We start from the raw sequence: 23662 nt of genomic DNA, 5'->3' as shown, positions 1-23662 counted from the left end.
CACAGATTGCATGCATTTTATGTTTTTCTATTTTTACAACAGCCATCAGGCATTGTCAGTGGATTTTATCTCTTTGCACAAGTTAAGGTCAGTATTGCATAATTACTCTAATAATGTACATGACCTTAACATAGGTAGGAAGCCCTGACTCATTAAGTTCACCTAATATGGAAATGATGACGCGCTTTCGCAGAATGTGGATTACTTTATCTGATTGATTCTTGTGTTTTCTATCATGGCTTCCTGTATACTGCCAAGAAAATGCCACGTCTTAGTCCTCACTTCAAAGTGTTCAAAGATAAAGAACAATGTTTTCTGAAAGATTTGAAATCTGGAATCTAGGAACTGTGTTTGACAAATTTATTTGGTGCGTGTAATACAACTGCCTCTGATAGTCAATTGGGAATTGTATACTGAGGATAGGAGGTCTTTAATGACTTTTTAAATGAATGAACTTTTCTGAGAATGAAATGTTACTGGGAATTCTGCTACCTTTGACTCAGAGTACAAAGTATGTACTCCAGCATTCCCTCTCTGATTGGATGGGACAGTAAATTACACTGTGTAGGAGGTTTAAAAAAAACCCAACAAAACAACAAAAAACCCAAAACCGTCCTTTGGATTCAAATACTTTTCTCCCCAGGGTGAGCATAAGTGAATAAGAGAGTGTATGAACAATGGTAATTTCCTTATTGCTCAATAGAAACATATTCAAATAGTGACTAGTGAAAGATAAAAACCTGGGTAAAATGATATTGAAAATACCTGTACTGCTTTAATTATGTTTGCATATTCATCTGTAGCCATAACATTTATTCTGCAAACACACATTCTGAAAAATATGTTAAGCAAAACCATGTCTGCATGTCGGGTGCAAAGGTGAAATCCACTGTGGAATCATGAGATGAAATGGTGTAACAGCTCTGTTTTTATTTTTATCTTATTTCTGCTATCTATTTCTCCTTTTTGTCACCTATATTGTATTTTTGGGGCACATCTTAAGGTTGTTTTTGCATTACTATTATTTATATCAGTGTTTATAATAGTATTTCTATAGCAAAAATATTGTAAATAGCAATTCTCTGTTTATACAGTTTTTTTGTAGAGTGAGGGAAATACACAGAGCAATACACAGGTGTTCTTTGTTTTCTTTTGCTGTGGTGTGAAATAGTAGCATGTAAACTTGCAACATTGAGAATGGCACAATATTATAGCAGGGACTCTAAATTGCCATTGTTTTTATTTGCCTGCCTTGAAGGGAGCTATCAAGGGAAGATACCTTAAGAAATTAATTAAACATGATATTGCGTAACTCTAGCTGGAGCACTAAGCCCAATTCAGTGCTTTGACCTAAAAAAAGTGATTCAAACCTGTCCGTGGAACTATCTAAAGCAGGAAGAAAAGTGTTAATTTATTTTGCCTGTAGAAATACTTGAGAAGCAGTTGAGAGAGCAAGGAATGATTGTAATGTGAAAAATAATTTTTCCCAACAGTATCTTCAGGATAGTTTCAAAATTCTTGATACAACTCTCCTAGGCTGTTGTAGTAATATTTTCCTCTATAAAGTAACTTGTGAAGCCTTTATAATTCTAAGATATTACTGTGATTTTTTTGATATATCTGTACTTGATTTTAGCCATTAGTGCAAAACCAGTATATGCTTATTAAGAACATGTATTGTGAGCTAAAATGCCATGGCTGTACTTCTTTAATCTTATTTTAAAATTTGAGTTGTATTAGACACTAACAAAAATCAATGAAGAAGACAAACCAAGACTGACCAGCCAGCTAACCAAGTGAAAAGTCTCTTTGCCACCACAAACCCTGAAAAGCAGAAACAAACAAACATCTGTAGAATTTAATCCGCTAACAGTATTGCTCTCATTGCTGCTCTTCCTTCATTGCCCACAGAGGCATGTGAAGGATAGGATCATTCTCCACACTAGCATCGACCTCCTCAAGGACCAAATATATTCTGCTATGTAAATGTTGCATCAGAAAACATGTGTTTTTTTTAAAAAAAGGGGGAGGAGGGAGAGGATGGAGATGGAGGTGATCTGCTCAGCACAATTCCATTCCGCCTGACAGACTGCAGAATTCACAGAGCAGAAATGGGAAATCAGACTTTTATTAGGGAACATAATGCTGGCTTGAAATATTTAAGATCTTCAGAGGTGACAGAGAATCAGCTTATGAAACCTGAAATTGTATTCCATTTTAGTATGGTTTGCTTTACGCTCCTTTCTCTCCTTTTGCTGGCATAGTCAGCAGACTTTTTTTTCCTAACTGAAAAGTAGACATCTCGGGCAAATGCTGACCTTATGAATGCTGAAAAGGGCATCTCTGTTCCATAAGTTTACGTTGGAATCATGGAAGTGCAGTGCAACAGGAATGAAACATGAGAGCAGTTGCAAAGTGAGGTTTTTTGAGTTGTTTGTGTTGGGTTTTTTCTTGTGAAAATATGACTTTCTGGGAGTAAAGTTCCTGTTACAAGAAAACAGGAGTAGGATAAAAAAAATGGTTTGCATGTACTCAGAGCATTCAACCTCCTAATATACTGTTCTGGCAAATGACATTGAATATCACCCATAGCCAGAGAAAGAAAAAATGAGGAGGGATTGAAGAGAGCATCACAGGATTTCACATCTCATTCAGGATATCTTCCTTCTGCATTTTCAACTGTATGCTAAGTGAATCTTTCAAAGGACTACCATTTCACTCACATCATTTCTGCACCCTTCATAGATGGAACTAGTGAAGTAGGGTGACACTTCAGATCAAAATGAAGTAAACTTATCAGAACTGAGTGACCAAGAGTTTGATGAGTGCTGTCAAGACACACAGTAGTAGTATGGCACAGAAGAAATCTCATCTTTACCTAATCTTTCCACTTCCTCTGCATTGGTTTTGAGTGTGCAGAGGCAAGAAAGTAGTGATATGCATGGATGAGATAGTACTTCCAGTCAACTTTATTTTCATTGATCTTTGGGTGAAAAGAAGTTCCTATGTATTCTGAGATACAAGGACACAAGTGACAATTCTGTTGATCATAGATCATCTTTTAAGAAGATGTTGAATAAAAAAATGAAAACATTTATGTGTCCTTTATTAGGTATTCTGAATAATAAGCTGTTCTTGCACTGGATCTAGAGTTTGTGAGACTGCAGAAATTGCATAGTTAATTGTTCTGCTGATTTTTTTTATATAATATTTTCTCATATTTTAACTGAATTTCCTATATGGTTTCTAGAGATATGCATGAAAACTTTCTTCTCTGTTTGTCTACAGGTGCTGTTCTTATGTGGGTCGAAGGGGAAATGGTCCTCAGGCTATATCTATTGGCAAGAACTGTGATAAATTTGGTATAGTTGTCCATGAGTTGGGTCATGTAATAGGATTTTGGCATGAACACACACGACCAGACCGTGATGACCATGTCACCATCATTAGAGAAAACATCCAGCCTGGTGAGATATTGTGATAAGTATTTTGGAGAAAAAAAAAAAAAGTCTGCTTATTTTTAGTGTTTCCTTCACCTGCTCAGCTCTCTTAAAACTGAACTCTGAATAGCAGAAATGAACTGAATACCAGAAATGAGCATTTATGCCTGCTGTTCCTCTTAGCTAGATTGATCTCAAGCTGATTCACAAACAAAATTCTACAACTAAAAGATACTTTACATCTCTAAAAGATGCTTTACATCTCTTAATACACTGATTAGGACAAAGAATTTCTAGTCTGGAATTATGAACTAAGTATAATTTTTTTTGTTCCTCTTCTGCTTTTGTTAATTTGCAACAGCTGACTCTTGAAAATGTGACTTCATAGGGTTTGTATTACATGGGGGCTCAGGGCGTAGCCTTTGCTGAAGCAAAGTCTCTTTAGTATCCAGTCTAATGGATCTACAATGAGGAGGGTTCTTCCAGAGCCTTTGCTGTGAAAACGATTACGTTCTGGAGTTAAGAACCCAGCTGGCAAACTTTATGGATTCTACATGAAGTGCAACATAATGTGTGCAGCCTGTATGTGGTTTAGGTGAATGAAAACAGTCTTTCTAAATGCCAAATACAAGAATTTGATGTGTGTTTCTGAAGACATGTCTGCCCTCTTGGTTAATAAAATGAAACTGTTACTCCCAAATAGCTAAGATTTATGAATGGCAGTGAGTGATTAGGTTAGGATCTTTGCTGTTTTTCTTTTCCTGTTTGGTTTTTATCTTCAGGAAAAAAAAATATTAACAAAACTTTAAATATCAATCATTCATAGGTCAGGAATACAACTTTTTGAAGATGGAGCCTGGAGAGGTGAACTCCCTTGGGGAACCATACGACTTTGACAGCATTATGCACTATGCCAGGAACACCTTCTCAAGGTTGGAGTCTCAGGTTATACCTTTTGACTTTTAATTCTATTTCTCTCTGTGAATGCTAAGAACTATGCCTTTTCAAGTGTTCTGAAATTGCTTAAAATATCCCTTGTGATGTAGTATTCTTACAGCAGTCAAAGCACAGCTTGTTTACTTTAAGTCAGAATAATTTAATTATATTTTTAAACATGTTCCATTTCTGTTCAGTTTCAAAGCAGCCTTTTGATGTTTCTTCAGTTCTTCAGATTTTAAGACAAGATACTCTGGAAACATCATTTCATATAATACTCTCTTTTTGTCTCCACAAAAATCTGAATTTAGAAAAAACAAATGAGTGAAAAGTTACACATAAAATTCATAATCATGATCTGTTGTCTTAAAGAGAAATCTTTGATGCATAATGCCTGAGTAACTATGGGTTATACAGGTAGAACGTGTTGTGATACTGGGACATCTACCATGCAAGCCACAGCCTTTGCTAAGGACTGCAGTCAACCATTTACAACAGAGTCTGCAGCCTCTTCTCTAATGTTTGTACAGATTGTTACTGTCATCAAAACCCATGCGATAAGGAGATCTGCTGGTTTTGCTCTGGCCTGTTGCAGGCTGATCCATTCCCAACTCCATAGTAACTTATGTGAGGCTCACTCTGAGACTCTGCATGGTTGTGAGGAGCTGTACAATGAGCTATTCCCATAGACTAGCTTAACTCAGGAGAAAAAGTGAAGGAGTCTTTCACCCAGTTTCCTCTTATGTTTCATACAAAGTCACAGTTCAGCTAATTACTCTTTAAAAATATCAGAGTAATGTAAATTGAAATGAACCTCAAAAAAACTCCAACAAACGTTAGCTTGATAAGTTATGTGCTTAGCTTTTTTTTTTGGTCCCATTCATGCATTTTAAGGCAAAAATAATAGACAATCTGAGACTCTGAAATAAACTGAAAACTACTAGAAACCTCACCAGCCTTTGCATATTTCTTAGCTTATTCTCCACAATATAAATGATATTGTTAAAAAAATATCCTACCAAAGGATGTATTCAGCATACATATAATTCATTCCTGGAAGAGCATGGGAATGAGCCACATGAGGTAGGTGTTAGTCACGTTGCTTAATCCAGTTACAGATACCATAAGGAAGAGATTATAAGAACCTATATAAAATAGAGTAATTTAACAAGCTGGAACCCCCCCAGAGTCCTAGGGCAATGACAACATCAAGATAATTTGATTTGTGGACCCTGATCTCACCACTTTCCAAGCTGGCAAAAAACTGATAGTGCCATGAGTAGGCATGCCCTGCCTCAAGGTACAAGAGGTTGTTACTTCATACTGTTTAAAAACAGCCAGCAAACCCTTGAGGTCGTGTATTGATTTGCACTGATTTATCTTGAAATCATGAGTCATGCTCAGTGTGACATATTGCCAGCTGTTTGTTGTTAGACTTTACTCACCTGAATAAGTAGTAGAAATCACAAACATCATAAAAGTTCTAGTCACACACAATGGTGTTGTTCATGCTATATTAGAACTGTTACAGGTTTTTCCCTTATTAAACTGCTAAGGCATTTAAGAGAGGATTGTTTTCACATTTTTCAAAATATGAATAGTTTCAGGTCATACTAAAAATCAGTGCAAAATAAAATTATAATTTATAGATGCAAACACTTTTTGTAATAATAGTGTACCTTATTTCTAAAAACTGAATAATGCCATAAATACTTTATTTCATTGTTTAGATTAGGGTAACATCCTGAGATAATTCTTTTTTTTTGCAAAATTTCTGTGATATCACAAGAAATCTGACTGGATAAAGAGAGCGGTATGTACCTGCAATACTAAAAATAGTTTATTTGTCATAATTTAAAAACCAATCTGTATTTAAAAACAGTATTCCTAACTACAAAGATCCTCACTGTTCATTCATTTTTAGACCTATGTTATGCCTGAAAATACCAGTTTTACTTTTCAATAAAAGCTCTGCAAGTATGCAAGAAAGTATCCAGAAAATGAAAGAACAAGAGAATATGGAAACATATTCACCTGCTAACTTCCATTTTATGGGATTTGAGGGATTTTTAAATTCCATAACACAAAAATAGAACTTAGTTTTGCACCTTACTCTTTTAAAATTTGTTTGAGAATATCAAAATATTTCGGATCAGATTTAAAATTTGGGAAATTTAGAATAAAACTGCACATTTGGAAGAAGAATGCTTCTCTATCAGACCGAGTCACTTAGGGTAAATGTTACTAAAATCACACATGGTAAGTTGAGATATTTTATTGTAAAGCAAGCAGAGGCTGGGAAGTAAGCATTTATGTTTCAAAAGCAGCAGTGGCTACAGTAGAGTCAGATCTGTTATAACTCCTGACAAGAAGAATGATTGGCAAGTGTGCCTGACTTTACCTGCTTTACATGTCAGACAGTCAGACTTGAAGACTTCCTTTAAAAACTTTGTTAGAAATAGGAACTTTGTGATTAAGAATTTTGTGATAGGGCCTGTTTTATACATTTTTATTTGATTTTTTTTTTTCAATATAGCAAGAGCTTAACAGCAGTGCCTTTTTCCTGTGTAGTCTTAATAGTAGTAAGAGATTTCCCTCCTGTTGTCTAACAGAAATATAAAAGCTGATTTGTTAATTGATGTACTGAAAAAAGATTCTTTTTTGATAACTTTGCATAAAGCTTGCCAACTTGAGGAATTTTTATGACATGTTTTCTATATTTAAAGTTCTGCATTTTACCCTCTTATTTATGCCAAATGTAAAATCTAGATTTACAAAATAGCATTATACATTCATAAAACTCGGACAGTTTTATGACGGAAACCTGATAGGGGGTTTTGGGGTCTATTTTTTATTTTTATTTTTTTTAGGGGCATGTTTCTGGATACCATTCTCCCTTCCCGTGATGATAATGGTATACGACCTGCCATTGGCCAGCGTACTCGTCTAAGTAAAGGAGATATTGCACAGGCAAGAAAGCTGTATAGATGTCCAGGTATTGCACCACAAAAAAATTAAAACCACATTCTAGCGACTGTTTGACTTGTTGTTCAGAAGGAATGATACGTTTTTTGAGTCAGCTGCTCAGTAGTCTGTTTCCATGTTGGCAACTGACATAGTTCAAGAACTGAATCATAAAAAAATCTTATAGGTAAGGTCTCTGGAATGCAAAGCACTTAAGGAGAGATAAACTGTGTGAAAGAACACTTAGTTCCATGATGTTCGAGTCTTTGTTTTCCTTAGCCGTTCAATTACTAGGGAAAAAAAATAAAAAAAAGATAGTTGTTTAATACCATTTCTGGTTTGCATATTGACTGGAGCCCTTTTTTATTTGAATTCAAGCAGAATGCAGAAGCAGCAAATTAAATTCTTGCAATCAGCTCTGAACACATTGAATTTTCTGAAAATTTTATAAATAACGAGCCAAGACAACTAAGTTGTAAACATTTTTGTGGATGAACTGCTTAGATCTTATTACAAAATTTCTACAGTTTTAACAGATATATTTAGTATTTGAGTATATTTTGCCTAATTCTAGCATCCTATAATTTCAATACAATAATTTTTTATTTCAAAATAGTGTTGGGGTAGACTTGCTGTCTGTCTCGTAGACATCAGTGGCAAGTCTGGAGTAACCCAGTCAACCCTATGGTTCTCATTGTTTTCTAGTGCTAGTTCTTTGCGAAGTGCTGGCAGAGTAGTGGAAATGTCAAAGCAAAAAGCTTTACTTTCCTTGCTCTAGTTATAGCTGATACAAGTTTCAACCTTTGGTGTCAACCAAAGCAGTTCAGAAGTGCCATCTCTCAGTCAGAATTTGCCAGCAAAGTCGTACCAGCTCTGTGCCATATAGGTTTTACAGCCCTTTTGCTCCTCATGGGAATTAATGAAGTCTCAGTAATTTTTAAGTCAGATGTAAGGCTACTTTTTACCACCTGATTAAGAGAGAAGGACTAAAAAGAGGGATCAGGACTGAAATGATGGAGCTGCTTCAAATTTATATCAGTAGCAGTGGGATCTGTTGAAGATCTGGAGCATCTGATGTGCATTTGATGTACACTGTGCAGCTGAAATAGGATTTTCCTTTGTGCTGTAAGTACACTGAATCATAATTTTCTATATACTGAGAACATTCACCGTGCTTCTGGGCCTACCAGAGGAGAAACCACTTTAACATGTTTTCTTAAACGACTGTTCCTTTTTGAATAGTTTTTACTCTTTCCTTTTGATACAGAAAGTACTTGAATAATGGTGTTCTTGGCAGCATTATTTCTAATAAGAATATACAGAGATCAATAATTTGATAAGCATGGAGTGTACATGTGTATTTTGATACAAGACAAATTTTGGAGACAAAAATAGTCTATAGAATCAAAACCGCTGTGAAAGTAGCTAGTCTCTTATGATAACATTGACTTAAGAAAGAAAAAATAAGTAAATTACAGGCTAGGATGTTTAGTGTGTGTAACACTCTAACATGCACTTTCAGTCAAATGAAATAGACGTGATGTGCTTTTTGAGCTAATGTTCAGATAGTTGTTCAGAGAAAATGTCCTTTCTATATAATTCATGAAAATGTGTAATGATGAGTTATCATTTCTATCAATGTCTTGAAAGTCTTGTGGAAGTTAGTTTCACAGTATTGAACCATGGTTGTTCAGCAGCAGCGTGCATTTTAAAAGTAAGCTATTTTTTACAGCACTGGTGAAGACAGGTCAGAAGGATGGTAAAAACAAATGGTGGCTGAAGAATCATTCTCCTTTTCTGGTGCTTTGTTTCAGCAAACTTTGAGATAAAAGATGGTGGTTTTCTAGCCTTACTTAGAAGAGTCAGTCCATAAAACAAAGTGAATTTTGAGATTGAAAAAGGGAGAAGGTTTTCCTACAAAATTTAATAGCATAGTATTTAATGTGCTGGTTTTTTCAGTTAATATTTTTAATAAAAGCTGCAAAACTGAGTAACGCAACAAAAACTTAAACGTTCAATAAAAAAAAAGCAGGTCTCTGAAAGTTGCACAGTGCTTGTGATCTAATAAATTTTCCAGCAAATAGTGAGACTGAAAATTCAGACATTAAGCTTTTGGTTTTATGAAGAGAATCATGTGATCATCGTAGTATATGGCAATAAAGTCTCTGACACTGTGTTGGTTTTGGAGGTGTACTGTATTTCCTATTTCAGACAAAAGATGTTAATCCTGATGTCTGCTTATGATAAAATCGCAGTGAATATTTCAAACATCAATAACATCTGTGTTGTTTCATGTGATCATTTGTGTTGCCTTAAATGTAGTACAATGAAAATTCAGACAACACTAACTTAAATAAATCAATATTTTCCAGAGACGCATACTTCTTTGACAAAGGATTTTTTGGTATTGTATGTGTTTCATTTGGAGTTCTGGTTGTTCTTGTAAGCAGCTTCTGGTCCAAGAAACCTGCTGCACTTTCTAAAGGCCCGTGAACATGAAGTTGAGCTCAGGGTTTCTGGAGAATGACTGATCCTCACAACAGTGAGGAAGCTGAACTTTCTGGGTTGTTTTAACTAGTCGGGTTATTCAGAGTCATTATTCAGGAAAAGGCTTAGTGACTGAGAAATAGTTTTGAGCGTGGTGAAGCCACGATGTGAGATTTGATAACCTGTCATTTATCAGCTGAGTAAGTGCCAGGACTCAACAGCAATTTTGACTTGTTTTTAAGTTTTTGTTAGGATTTTTTTTCAAAGGAAAACAGTTGCTGATAGGGATCGGTAAAACTTTAATACTGAGTTACATGATAGAATAATGCGAAAACAAGCAAATAAATTGAAGATCTTTCCACTGCAATCCTATTTTGAACTTTGTTGGAGTGTCTTGGCATTTGAGAATAGATCTTGAACTTCAAGGCTGGATGTATCACAACGTTTTACAGACTGTCTAATAGAACGATAGAATATGTTTTCTTCTGGTGTAGCTACTAAAATTCCAACATAGGTCTACCTTTATAGCTTTTTATAAAAATCATAGCTGATTTGAAATGTACACGTGGTTTTATAGGAGCAAGAGAGTAAGAATGGGAAATGATGGAGAAGGATACTGTTAGGCAGAAAGAGAGGACAAGAAATAAGCTGGTAGAGTGGGACTGAATAACAGATAGGAAAGGAGGCTCAAACTGGCAGGAGAAGGCTGTTCAGAGGACAAGAGGGTGGATGGAAGAAGTTCAGCAAATTTCCAAATTGTCAGGGTCTGTGACAGTATGTGTGGAAGAGAGCAGATGAAGGATACCTAGCCTGGCTCTTTTTTTGTGCTGTTCTCACTGTTCTCAGGCTTACCATCCTCCCATCTCTATTAGATTAGAAAAGAATGTTCACCTTCAAAAGTCAAACTTTTGTGCTACATAAGGAGGATTAGGGTTTTTAGATTAAGACCATTTCCCTATAACTTTAAAGGGGAATCAAGTAAACAGTAAGACACCGAGTTGTAGTAAGTTTTTGGTTTTAACAAATACGTTATCAGCACTAGATATTTTTAGGGCTCTGTGGAAACTATATATGCCATATATATATGGTTGTACAAACTTGGGTCTAAGTAAAAGGTATTAAAGATCTTAATTTTCTTTGGAAAAGGGTAAGCTTAAATTAGCCATGTGTGACAGTATGTATTTGCTAGTGCTATGGACAACGGAATGAGAGTTGGTTCCTTAAGTGTCCTGGAGGATCTGGGCATTGTCATTTGCAGATTTCACTATAATCCTTAATGGAACTTGACCATGTGCCTAGGCCAGCCCAGAGAGGTGTTATGCACAGGCTGCGTAATTAAACACTGCTGCGGAGTTCACTGGTAGAAATTGCCTTGTGTAAGCATATAATCTACCTGCTGCCTGCACCCATTGCTAATCTTTACAAGGAGAAGCAAAAATAGCTTCCCTTTCCTTACCGCAGAAAGGAAAGGCTTATCAGAAGTTTAACCTTCTGAAGCTGTAAAACAGACAGGCTGTTTTTTTTCTTGGAGTGTGTGTGTGGAGAGAGCTAAAGTGGCATTTCTGCAAGTGGTCTAGCTTAGTCAAACTGATATAATCTAAATATCTATATCTAGAAACTAGATTTTTCTGTATCTAGAAAACATTGGCAATGTTAATGATTTGCAATGGAATCAAAATGTACAAATGCTTTATAAAGCAGAGGTGTTTAAGATTGAAGTAATTAATTTCTTCTGATGTGAAACATATTAAGATTAGTTCTTAAGAAATTTAAATAAGTGGCCCTTACCACTCATTTTACTTCCACATTTCTTTCCTAAAGTGGTCTCCATTACTAATGGACTGTCACACGATTAAATGTTTATCATATACTGTTTTGTAAGTCTAATCGTGAATACTGTTGTCACAGCCCAATTACAGAGAAAGCCCTTACATTCTCTAGTGATAGAATTTTTGATTTCTGTTGATCCATTGCAAAGGAAATTGCTTTTGAACAAGAAATGCCTAAATATCCCTCTGTCTACAAAGTCTCTGGAAGCCAGCCTGGAACTCAGATCCCATAGATAATAAATTCAGCTATTGATTGGTATAAGCTGTTCTTGTTATTGTTCCCTTGAGCAACCAGGAATTTTAAATTAAATGGTAAATATGGCAAAAAACGTGAAGTCCAAACATATTTTATAAATTCTAATCATGTTAATTCTTAGTAGAAGTCATCTAATTACTAATTTTCTTATGCTTCCCTTAAATTCAGAAATATTTATGAAAATTTTTATTTGATAGAGAGCTCCCAGGCATTTAATATGGTTGTAAGTTAAATTGTGGGATTAACCAGCTTTATTCTAGAATTCCTAGAAAAAGAAAATGTTCCACGGCAGCTTTTGCAACTTAAAATTCATAGTTTTAAGGCTATATACAACTTCTATATATGGAGCATGGATTGTTATTAACATTCTGGAGAAAATAATCCTGCACCCTGTATATGAGAAAAATTGTTAAATGTTTCCAAAATGATAAAGCTATTATGCCTAAATCATTGATGCGTTTACTTTTATAACGGGGTAGTTTAGGGACTTTAATAGAGTAAGGGGTATTATGACACCTCCTCTTACTAATACCAGGACTGCATTTGAACTGACATCTTGCATGTCCTAGGTGCTTCATAGCATTTTGTTTGCTTACATACTTCACATGATGTGAGTATGTGCATTGCATGACTTTGTAATCAATACTTGTGAGTTGAAGATACAGTTAATTGAAAAAATGCAGTGTGAGAAGAAAAGATTGGACAAATGGCGTTCTCCATCACATGAGTATGTCATCTGCACAAGACTCAGTTAACTGTAGTATTGGTGAAATAGTTATAGCTAGAGCAAACAGAAGATGTACTGAAGCTCGAAATATTGTTGTATGGCTCGCAAGAGTACACTGATGCAGCGTAGTCTCAATGAAGCCAAGCACGAGGGGCTTCAAAAGTGTTGAGCACAATATTTGGATCCTCACGGATCTGAGTCGTCTGTGCATCTCCTGCAAAGGGTGTCTTCTCTTTGGGCTCTGCTTTCCTCCACTCCTGTACAAGACTATGATTTTACGCTTGGCCTTCTATCAGGCGCTTTACATATGCACTGTAAGCTACAATACAATTTACTAGTGTTGGAGGATCCCGGTACAGTGCTCTGCAATTTATTTAAGTTTGCATTCATTGCTGTGTTAAAAATAAATTGTGGTTAATTATGGATATAGTCTTTTCACTGAAAAAGCTTTGTACAGAAATAATTATTTAGCACTGAATACCTTTTGTATAGGTGTCATTTGCTAAAAATAAACCCACATTTTTTGAATGGAGGAAAATAATTTTTTTCGTTTCATTCCTGAAGGACATGGTGACAGCGACTTTAATCATTACATTTTTGGGGGGACTGCACAGATCTTTCTTTTCTCTCCTCATCACAATAACCATTTCAGTGTCAGAGAGCATATTTAATGCCTTGAGTGTAGCTTATGTCTGATATTACAGTTGTCAGATTACATTTTAGACGCGTTTTAACAAGACAGACTTTACAGCTGTGTTGTCGATCTTTGTCATAAACAATCCCTTCCTTTGTCCCCTTTTATTTAAAGATTTTCCAGATCATTTATAATTCATTGAGATTTTGATGATACAGTAGTTCACCTGCTGGCAGTGGTAGTGCTGTAATTTGAAAGCACAGCAGATCTGATTACACTGTCAGTCATGGAATAATATTCTCAAATTCACATCTTGTATCACATCTACAAAATCAGTGAGTGAAACAACTTGATTAAGGTCAAAAAAGGTGACTGATGTGTGACACCCTACCAGAATCAGTTTTAGTGGTGGAGAATGGCTGGAGCTTCCAATGCTAGTCTGCTAATGTGAAGGGGAATTATTAACCGGTCCACCAGCAGCAAGTAGCATGATTGACAGGTGAGATACGGGTGCTAAGAGCTTCTATACTAAAGAATATAAAAGCCTTTGGTATTTTAGGACTCTACATTTGCTTTGCTTTATTACTCATATCTCTACAAATCACTGTCGCAAGAGATTTTTTGAATATAGGATTTAGGTTTCTATACCAATATAAATGAGTGATTTTAGGTCAGATCAGTCTCTCATGTGGGCAAAGTACCAAATTAAGTGAAACCACTGATGAAATTTCAGTGGTACAAATCATACCATGCAAGCTTTTGTTTTATTTTATTTCTTAAAGGATGTGTCTAAGGGTGTGGCTAACTTCCCCCCCCCCCCCTAAAGTAAACATATGTATAATTTTGCAGTTCATTGACAGCAATGACATTTTTAGGACTGCTGTAATTTTGGTTATGTCAGCAGACAGCACACAAGTGAAAAATAGTTCATGGAATAAAAACATCCTGTGTAAAATAGAATGAATGTCAGAGTGACTTAAAATCATCGTTTTGAATAAATTGTAAAATAACTAGTCTATTTTCCATTCTGCATCTGCAGTGAGTTAAGTGTATTCTGAGTAGATATTGGAAAGACACATTTTTCTGTTAGACGCATTCAATTTTATAGTTTTACTGTATTTTGTTTCTTTCAGCTTGTGGAGAAACACTGCAGGATTCTTCAGGCAACTTTTCTTCTCCAGGATTTCCAAATGGTTATCCTTCCTACACACACTGCATATGGAGGATCTCTGTGACCCCAGGGGAGAAGGTATTTTAACATTCTCTCAGCTAAACTCAGAGACTATTTTCAAAATGAAATATTGTGTTTCTTTAGCTTTTCATTTAAGTTTAAAGCTTGCATAATAATTGAAAACAACAGTATGCCTTAAAAAATGGGACCATGAACTATGTGCCATTGACTCGACTTTAGTCCATGGCATTAGTACCACATCTATTTGGTAGCTCTCCATGTGAAATGAAGTAATGATTTCGATGTACTACATGTTTGCATCATGAAATCTTTTCAAAAATGGCTTTCCATTCAGTTCGTAGTTTGCTATGAAGGTTGAAGAGATAGTGTAAGCTCCTGGATGGTGTCTTCCCCAGCACAGGCTTGGGCAACCTGACTGAGCTGCGTGGGGTTGATAGCTGGGCTCTGCCTAAGGAAGCACTTAGCATACCGAATGAGATGGTTTTTCTTAGGTGAAAGACTAATAAAATGGGGTAAAGAAAGTGTCATTTTAGGTGTTCCCTGGTATCTTTCTAGCACATATTCTTTTACTTTCTTGGCATCATATTTAGGGGAAAAAGTGGGAAAAAAAGTATTGCCTTGGTGAGAGAAGTTCAGGGAGAAAATAGTGCCGTCCTAGTGAAAGCAAAACCTGTTCTTCTTGTGTTCACTTTCAAAGTATGCTAGCTGAATCTTGTTTTAAATTATTGGCTCAAATATTAGCATACCTCAAAATAAATAAGGATAGAGGGAGCAATGTAAAGTTTCACCTGAGACAAAATGTGCAGGGGAAAAAAAGGAGTTTTGTTACAAGAAGGGGTAGCTGTTATTAAGCAAATGCAGCCTAAAGGCTGAAATATGGTACCAGTACTGGAGAGTCTAAAGAGGAAAACCTAGCATTTTTCTCCAGATACTTCAATCAGTTTTCTCAGTGGTCTTCCAGTCTGTATTGGACATAGTTTTCTCCTGATTGGATTATTTTATTCCATGTTTCTTTCAGGTCAGGGTCCTGGTAGATACCAAGAATATGTGTTCTTGATGTGCTAATAGATCCTGAGGAGCTAAGAGCCTTTGCTATTATGGGGGATGAAAGCGAAGTCGCTTGGAAAGCGTTTGCCCTCCTCTGGGCAAGAGCCAGAGGCAAGAGGAAGAATAAACACATACTGAGCTGGAAGGGTGTGGGTGGCTCTGCAGGTTGGCAAGGAAAAACAAATCAAAACAGATGAATAAGAGAAGATTTGCGCAAAAGATGAAAATTTAATCTAGATAGGTAATTTTATATCCCGACTATTTGTGTTGCTTCTTAGACACTGCTGTGATAACAAAAATGGCTTAGGTTTCTTTCCTATTCCACAGTTAAAAAATTAAAAAATTGCACTGTTTTTCATGAGTTGGAAAATGGTTATGCTTAAGTATTCATAGCGTACTCCAACTTTGTGTAAGCCTATGTGTGGACATCAATGTCATTGTAATATATTTGTAATACCATTATGTCTTGAGATTGTAACCACTGCTGGATCTGTATTATACTGTACAAAAGCTTCATGGGGGAAAGCCCCTGTATTGGTCAGCAATGTAAGAACACCAGCTCCCTTCCCATCCTACCCCCCGCCCCAAATGGGGCAAAAGATTAAACACAATATTTGAACTGAAATTTGACGTGACAAGTTGTGTCTGTAGGGTGCTGTTCTGACCTCTAGCTCTTATAGTCTCCATGTTGTTCAGCAAGAATAGCGTAAATTATATTTGTGCTAATGTCAAAAACATCTGTTTTGTCAGTGCTATTCCAATAGAATATTGTCTATCTTGAGATAAAAGACCCTTTGCAGCAAATACTTGATGTAAATAGCAGAAATGAGGTCTGAATCTGAACTAATGCATATATCATGGTACCTCAGACACGTTATGCTTGATTCCAAATTTTCTCAGTAAAGGATGATAACGTATTGACGTTATAAAGCAAAAATAAAAATATATTTAAATTTTTGTTCCCTTGTTTGCTGCTTTGATCCTGATAGATCTCAGGAATGTTGTGTGGAGGTTAGAGTACATATAAGTACATCACATCATGTTCTGAAATGTCAGTGAGCACTTCAGTCTCCTAAAAATAAACTGAAAAAGCATCAGTCCAGATTGTCTAACGCTTCTCTCTTATTTATTGAGATTTAACATTGTACTGTTTGAACGTAGTTGAGGACTTCTATTCCATCCATGCTGCTTTCCACAGTGGGACGCGCTGGCTACAACATTCCTTTTATTGATAGACATCATAAATTGCCAGCCCAACCTCAAATGTGTGAGTCTTTATTACTACAACAAGGCAGTTCATTCACCTTTACTTTCTTTCAAGATTTAAGACTACATGGTAAACAACTGTACACACTATATCTATATAGAGAAAAATCTCTGGGGGAGGATGATGTTAGTAATACAGTACGCCCTCTGCCAGGGCGAAACCTGCCTTCTGGTATGTAGAAATTTTGTTGGCATAGGAAGTTGCAACTGTGCCAGTGTTTTTTTTCAAATCCTCCCTTTTGAATAAGTTACGTTACTTTCCAATATTCCTCAATGTTTTACATGAATGATAAATAGGACCGATAAATCCTTGGTTGATAGGGGAAAAAACGCCACCTGAACAAAACTTAGTTAATCCTACCTGGTGTTTGCTATATATTTCATGCTTTCTTATCCCAGGCAGTAGAAGGTATGATACATTCTCTCTGAAGCTGCAGTAGCACAATTGAATCTGCTGTGTAATCAGTAATTCCTTAATTATGCTGACAAATACCCATTGATTGTTTTTCCCATTAAGACTTTCAGTCATCCTGTCCCCTTGAGCAAGCTCTGCCTTGTCTGTAGCTCTATTTAATACTTTGCAGAGTTGCAAATCAGAATCTTAAACATATCTATACTTGTTTGGTTCCTGACCAGAAATCATGCTGTGACAGACTGGGGGTTCTGCCTATGTACAGCTAATGAATTCTGATCAATGCCAAGGATTTGCTGTATCATCAAATACCTTGGCATGTCAGAGTGAGAAAAGGCTGTGAAGGTTATTTCATACAGTTTCAAAGGCAAGGGCCATTGAGGAGGCTCATTAAATTTTAACGGTTTCCATTTAGATAGCAGCACTTTGAGACAATTACATGATCACACCTAAGTGAAAGCATCCTTTTCCCAACTCTATCCTGGCAACTAAGGTTTGGAAAAAGGCAAATTTCCAGACATAAAACAGAGAAATCTGATATTTCAGCTGTGTCGTGAAAAATGGAAAACTTGTGGCTAGACTGATGAGAGACCTCCAGGCTCTGCACAGCTGAGCCGATGGAGGAGGTTTAGGATGTGGCTTCTATAACTTGTTTCCAACAGAGCCAGCTGGATTAGCTTAAGCAGCTGTAGAAGGTGACCTGACCTTAACCCAGCTGTCTGCATGTCGTCTGGGTAGAGAAAAAGGCTCCCTGTCGTGAACCCCTCTGCCTGCACAGCTGGGGTGAGGTAGGCATGGGTGGAAAAGGACAAGGAGACTGCTGAGGGCTGTAGGGTTTTCAAGTGGTATGGATAGATACAGAGATGCTTACCTATTGCCTGTGAAACTCAGGAAATCAGGTAAGGGTTTAGAAGGAATGTGAACTGCAAAGTGGATAAGCTGAGAACAACAATAATTTTGTGGCTGGTGAGGCCTCTTTATTTGAAGGATAGGTTGAAGAAGAAACAGTTTGCAAAGGACAGACGGAATTGCTGTGTGACTGAGAGAATATAGAAGACCTCTCTGTCATCCTCAGGGGTAGATTCAAATAGCACTTGGAAACTTAATAAAAAGGTAACGCAGAGGAAAGCATGTGAATGATTGTACTTTTAGCCAGATCTGCATATTTCTCATAGAGAATAACATGTTAAGTAGGTGGATTTGGAATTCTGATAATATTTGTGCATTTATTTGTTCACTACATGTCCCTGAGGGAGTGCCTGAATAGTAAAGGCAAAACGTCTTGTGGGTTAGACATCTGGAAAACGGTGCACGCAAGGTAGAAGTTTGAGAGGTGTAGCTATAAGCAAAAGTAAAGAGATGAGTTGTGAAGTTCCCTTTCCAGGAAAGAATGGCGTGGGAAGTCTGCATCCAGGAAATAAGAAAGGGAAGTGGAAACAAGAGGTGTTGCAGTTAGACTAAAAGAAGCATGAGCATGAGAATGGATATAGCTACAGTGACCTAGTGGATGTTAGCTGAGAGGCTCGACTAATGCCTTGATGCATGCCACTTTTAAGTAAACAGTGCAGTAGTCTGGAGACTGAATAGTATAGCATTGGAGGATTTATGTTGATTTTCTCAGTAACACTGGGAAGAAAATAGTGTTTCTATTTTGCAAAATAAATTAAAAAAAAAAAAATCATTCTCCACCAAGGCTCTGGTGAAAAACTGGCAAGGGGAAAATGAGAGCCATCCAAAGACAGATATAGCTTAATAGTTGGATTGAAGGTAGAGATTGCCGGGTAGAAATGCAGGTTATAGTGCTTACTCTGCTGAGTGTGTATCCAAAATATGTACTGTGCTTACCTGAATCATTCCAGTTTCCCTCTGCTGTTGGAATTTGTTCTTCTTAACCTGACTAGCCACATTTGAAATGGGAAAGGAGTCTTAAATTCTGTCTCACAGAACTTGCAGAGATATAGTAGATCTAGAATACAATCCTAGGTGTCTCACAGATGGAAGTTCAAATCCTTGGAATTCAACAGTGGACTGTCTGGATGGTTTGCTTACTGGCTTTCACAAAAAAAATACCCACCCAAAAGACACAGGCAACACTTTCCCCTAATGCCTCCTCCACTAATTCCCTTCTTGCTCTAGCTTTAAAAGCATTGATTTGATGTATTTCCTATATGAAAACTCTTAATTGTTCTCATTCACTAAATGATTAAATGGATGAGCATTTCATTATCTTTTTAATTCCATGTTTATGAACACATCTGCTATCTGCGTAATACAAGATATTATTATTTTAAACTATTTTTTTTTCATTAGGACTTAATCTTCTTGTTTTTCAAACTTCGGGGAAAGGGTAATAGTTCAAATATTAGAATATCTATTCCTGCAAATCTCTCAGTATAAGGAACGTATTTTCCTTAAATACGTTCATTTCTACTGTAATTTCTATTGCAACAAAGAGAAGGGGTTGCACAGCAATTGTGACTGCTTTCAAATTAGTCCATTTTCATTTCTGAGCTCAGGAAGGAAGCCTACAATATAATTTGATGGCTATTCATTGCTAAAGGTCTTTATGATTTGGAGTGCCAATGACAGACTGGACATGAGTTAATATCATCTAAATATATTTCTAAAGTATCCAGCTAACATTGGAGAAGACATTCTTTGCATAGAGATCTGAGACTAAATTGTTGCCTCCCTTTGTGACCCTAGTGATAGAGGGAAGGGTCAAAAGATAGAGAGGGCAGACTATATTTGTTGCATCTGCTATGCGAAAAACATTTCAAAGCTGCTTGGAGGATGTTCCCATGGAGAACACAGAGCTAAAGACAGACTGCTTTTTAAGCAACCCTTTTGCAGGTTTTGTGGATGTGGTAGAAGCTTGTGGATGTAAATGTTTGGCTGCAGAACAGGTATCCATTTATTCAGTGCTGTCATGATGGTCCTTGGCATGCTTCGTGTCCCATACCTTCATCCCACAAGGCCATGGCTGCCAGCATAATGTGCCTCACTGTATAGGACTTCTGGCTGTTAGGTTTTATGTGTAGCATTACAGATGTTCTCTGTTTCCCATGACATCATAGTGCTAAAGGTGAAAGCTGAATAGAAAAACCTGTGAGTTTGGTGACCCAACAGTCAGTAGGTTGTCAGCACTGGGTGATAGAGGAAGATACGGCTTTTAAGGTTAAGTAATAAAGTTTCCCATTCTCCATTGAAAAGAAAAGAGATTTTCTTTTAGAATGTAATTGCTCATATAGGTGTACTTAGTTATTTTTTGTGAAAAGTAAGTGAAAGCAAAACCCCAGCTAGCCTTATGTTAAGATGCGTAGTGTTTTGCTATGACAGATTGTCTCTGTTTTACTTTGTTTGAAGAACATTACCGTGACGCTCTACAACCTAACCTACACACTCAAACCACTGAGCTGTATGTTATCTTTAAATTAGCTTCCTCCAATAGATAATAGTTTTTATCTTCTTAAAATTAAGCAGTCTGAAAAAGTTCTGCCATTCTGGTTTAATGTTGTACGATGTTGTCTTTGGAGAGGCATATGGTGCCTTCAGAAGAGATGGGGGTAAACCATCTTGTCTGACTATCTGGTCCCGTTGTTCTCTTTATGGTGTTATATTTCCTCCTTGCAGCTGGGCTAAGGGTAAATTCCTCTCCTTGCAACTGGCACTCACAGCTGCCTCACAGGCTGCCACGGAGATATGTTTTTGCAGTGTGAGGTATTTGCTACTGTGCAGCAGTTCATGTTTGCTTTATAATAGCAGGTTTCGATTCTGAGTTCCTAGGATCAAAGCTAAAAATAAAACCACTTCTATGCTTGTATGTGAATAAAGATTTTTTTGTTAGGTTGAAATATTTATTAATCTACACTTAGGAACTGATTTGGAAAAAGATGAATTCTTTTTCAAATACATCTAAATCCAATGCAAGGGTATGAATTGGTAATGATTTTGTAATACAAAATATGAATGACTTTTAATCTTCTTGTTTGGACTTATCCCTGAAATTGCAGGACATGATGCTAAGACTGTCTCAGTCAGTCAGGATCCAAACTGTAGCTGATGTGTCACCCTGTGATCTAGGATGAATCCTACTACTGTGTTGAAAGTGTATGCTTACGGTAGTGTAGGATTAGTGTTTCTAAACCAAAATGGGATACTGTAATCATCTAGGGTAGTCCTGATACTGTGACTATTTACAGATTTCCTCAGCAAAATCAGGAGTCTCAGTTCAAAAGTTCCAGAAATACACAGAACTCAGATTTCTGTATAAAATCTTCATTATAGTTTCATTAAGAGTCATTAAGGGACCGCTTACCATTTGTTTTAATGATACTGCTTTCAGCATTACTGTCCACCCTTGTCAATATTTAACTTGTCTGAAACTGAATTTTCTTGTCAAAACACTAGAAGGAAACACAAGCCAAAATAAAACAATAGTGGTGATTATATTCAGAATGGAATGGAAGAGGAATCAACAGGAGAATTATCAAACACCATACTTAAAATTCTATTAGCACATTATTTTACTTCATTAGCATTCTCAGATTTTTTTTTTAAATCGGTGAAAATCTCTCTGTAAGCAACTCAATGTGAGTAGTCTGTCTTGAATCTGCTCAAATGTGTAAGATTAAATAAAAAGCTTCTAGCATTCCCAAAAAACTTCTACTTACTATAAGAAATAATTGAGGAGAGGTTAATTAAGTATCTAAGCAATTGGAATCCTGTTATGGGTGACTACTTTGGTTTCGGTTCTGCAGAGTTCGTCTAGTTCTGACTCCCCTGCCATGGGCAGGGGCACCTTCCACTACATCAGGTTGCTCAAAGCCTCATCCAATCAGGCCTTGAACACCTCTAGGGATGGGCATCCATAACTTCTCTGGGTAACCTGTTTCAATGTTCCATCACCCTCAGAGCGAAGCATTTCTTCCTTATATCTAATCTAAATCTCCCCTCTTTCAATTTAAAGCCATTGCCCCTTGTCCTATCACTACATGCCCTTGCAAAAAGTCTCTCTCCAGCTTTCTTGTAGGCCCCCTTTAAGTACTGGAGGGCTGCTTACCAGAGCCTTCTCTTCTCCAGGCTGAACAACCCCAACTCTTTCAGCCTATCTTCATAGGAGAGATGCTCCAGCCCTTTAATTATTAACCACATGTGATTTAATTAAATGTTCTCCTCTTATTGCAGATTGTTTTAAACTTCACCACCATGGACCTTTACAAGAGCAGTCTCTGTTGGTATGACTATATTGAAGTACGAGATGGCTACTGGAGAAAATCACCTCTGCTTGGTATGCAACTGTTGAACACTGCACTCTGCATAGTTACCACGCTCGTTCTGTTCAGTGGACTTGCTTATTGCTGAATCCACAACAAACCTCTTGGTTTCTAGGTGTCTAGAATGTGTCTAAACTTAGAGATGGGAAAAAACTCTAAATGGCCTCAAATAAGTTGTTTATTTGACTTCAAGCCTTCCTTTCATTGCAGCTAGTTGTTGTTCAGCTTCATGTGTAGAAAGATGAATACTACAAAATGTGCAACTTCTTGCTTTGCTTATGGGTATTAAAAGATGAAGTTGTCATAATTTTGTTCACAGAAATGGGGAAATAGTATACAGGCAAATCTGTAGAGTATGTGATGGGAAATCCATAGAGCACATGACGTGCACATGCAGCGTGTTTGAGAGCACTACTGTAGAGTTGTACTTGTTAGCTCGGTTCCTGAACTTTTAAAATTATGAATAGAGGATTACTTCTATTTCTTCTTTACCTATCCTTCCCTGCTCTTGCAGAGAAAAGGCATGGAAAGCAATAATGAATTAAGTCTCAAAGTTGCAACTAATATGCAGTAAGCTGCAGCTATCCTTTTCTTAATTCAGAGGGCTAGTGGGGTGATTTCACATCTCATAATGCCACTGCCCAATCCAGAATCCTGATTTGACATCCCATGATCTTCTCTGATTGAAACGGGGGGTTTTAGACCATAGGAAATATGAGTGTCTCCAACTTCTTGAGTCAGTTTTGTTGTTGTTTTTAGAATGAAAACTAAAACTATTTGTTAGCATCCCAACAGTCACAGTTTAAAAACTGCAAAAAAGAAAGAAAAGGAAGTAGATACAGAGGATAGCTTTTTAACAGTAGTGCCCATTTTCTTGCCCTTAAAAAGAAAACAAAGAAGAAACGATTAAGACCAGATAGTAATTACCCTTCTTTCCTATTCCCTTGTCTATCACCTAGACAAACAGAAATTTCACCCACCCAGACCGAATTTAAGAGGATAATACAGTCTAGGGTCATTTGGATGTTAGTTCTTAAATCTCTTTGGTCCTTAGACACAATGAGCGTTATTACTGTGACCTAGATTATGCTCCTCTCCTAAGATTAGTGCTCACTTTCCCCTTCCAAAATATCCAGGTTTGTATGTATAGAAACAATCAATAACAATAATTTTTCTAGTTAAATCCCTTAAGGTTT

The 23662-nt window shown here is 36.7% G+C and overlaps 1 protein-coding gene across 1 annotated transcript in view; it reads left to right on the top strand.

Moving 5' to 3' along the window:
* TLL1 (tolloid like 1) overlaps window positions 1–23662 on the top strand; it is a 137478-nt gene that overhangs the window by 77174 nt on the left and 36642 nt on the right. The window contains exons 6-10 of the mRNA XM_086611521.1: window positions 3289–3467; window positions 4267–4372; window positions 7247–7371; window positions 14407–14522; window positions 22378–22480. Coding sequence (XP_086467647.1) covers window positions 3289–3467; window positions 4267–4372; window positions 7247–7371; window positions 14407–14522; window positions 22378–22480 — 629 coding nt within the window. The remainder of the gene's footprint in view (window positions 1–3288; window positions 3468–4266; window positions 4373–7246; window positions 7372–14406; window positions 14523–22377; window positions 22481–23662) is intronic.

The sequence above is a fragment of the Tauraco erythrolophus genome, chromosome 5 (assembly GCF_009769465.1).
Source record: "Tauraco erythrolophus isolate bTauEry1 chromosome 5, bTauEry1.pri, whole genome shotgun sequence".
In the NCBI taxonomy this organism is placed as follows: domain Eukaryota; kingdom Metazoa; phylum Chordata; class Aves; order Musophagiformes; family Musophagidae; genus Tauraco; species Tauraco erythrolophus.
This window is presented reverse-complemented; position numbering and strand designations above follow the sequence as displayed.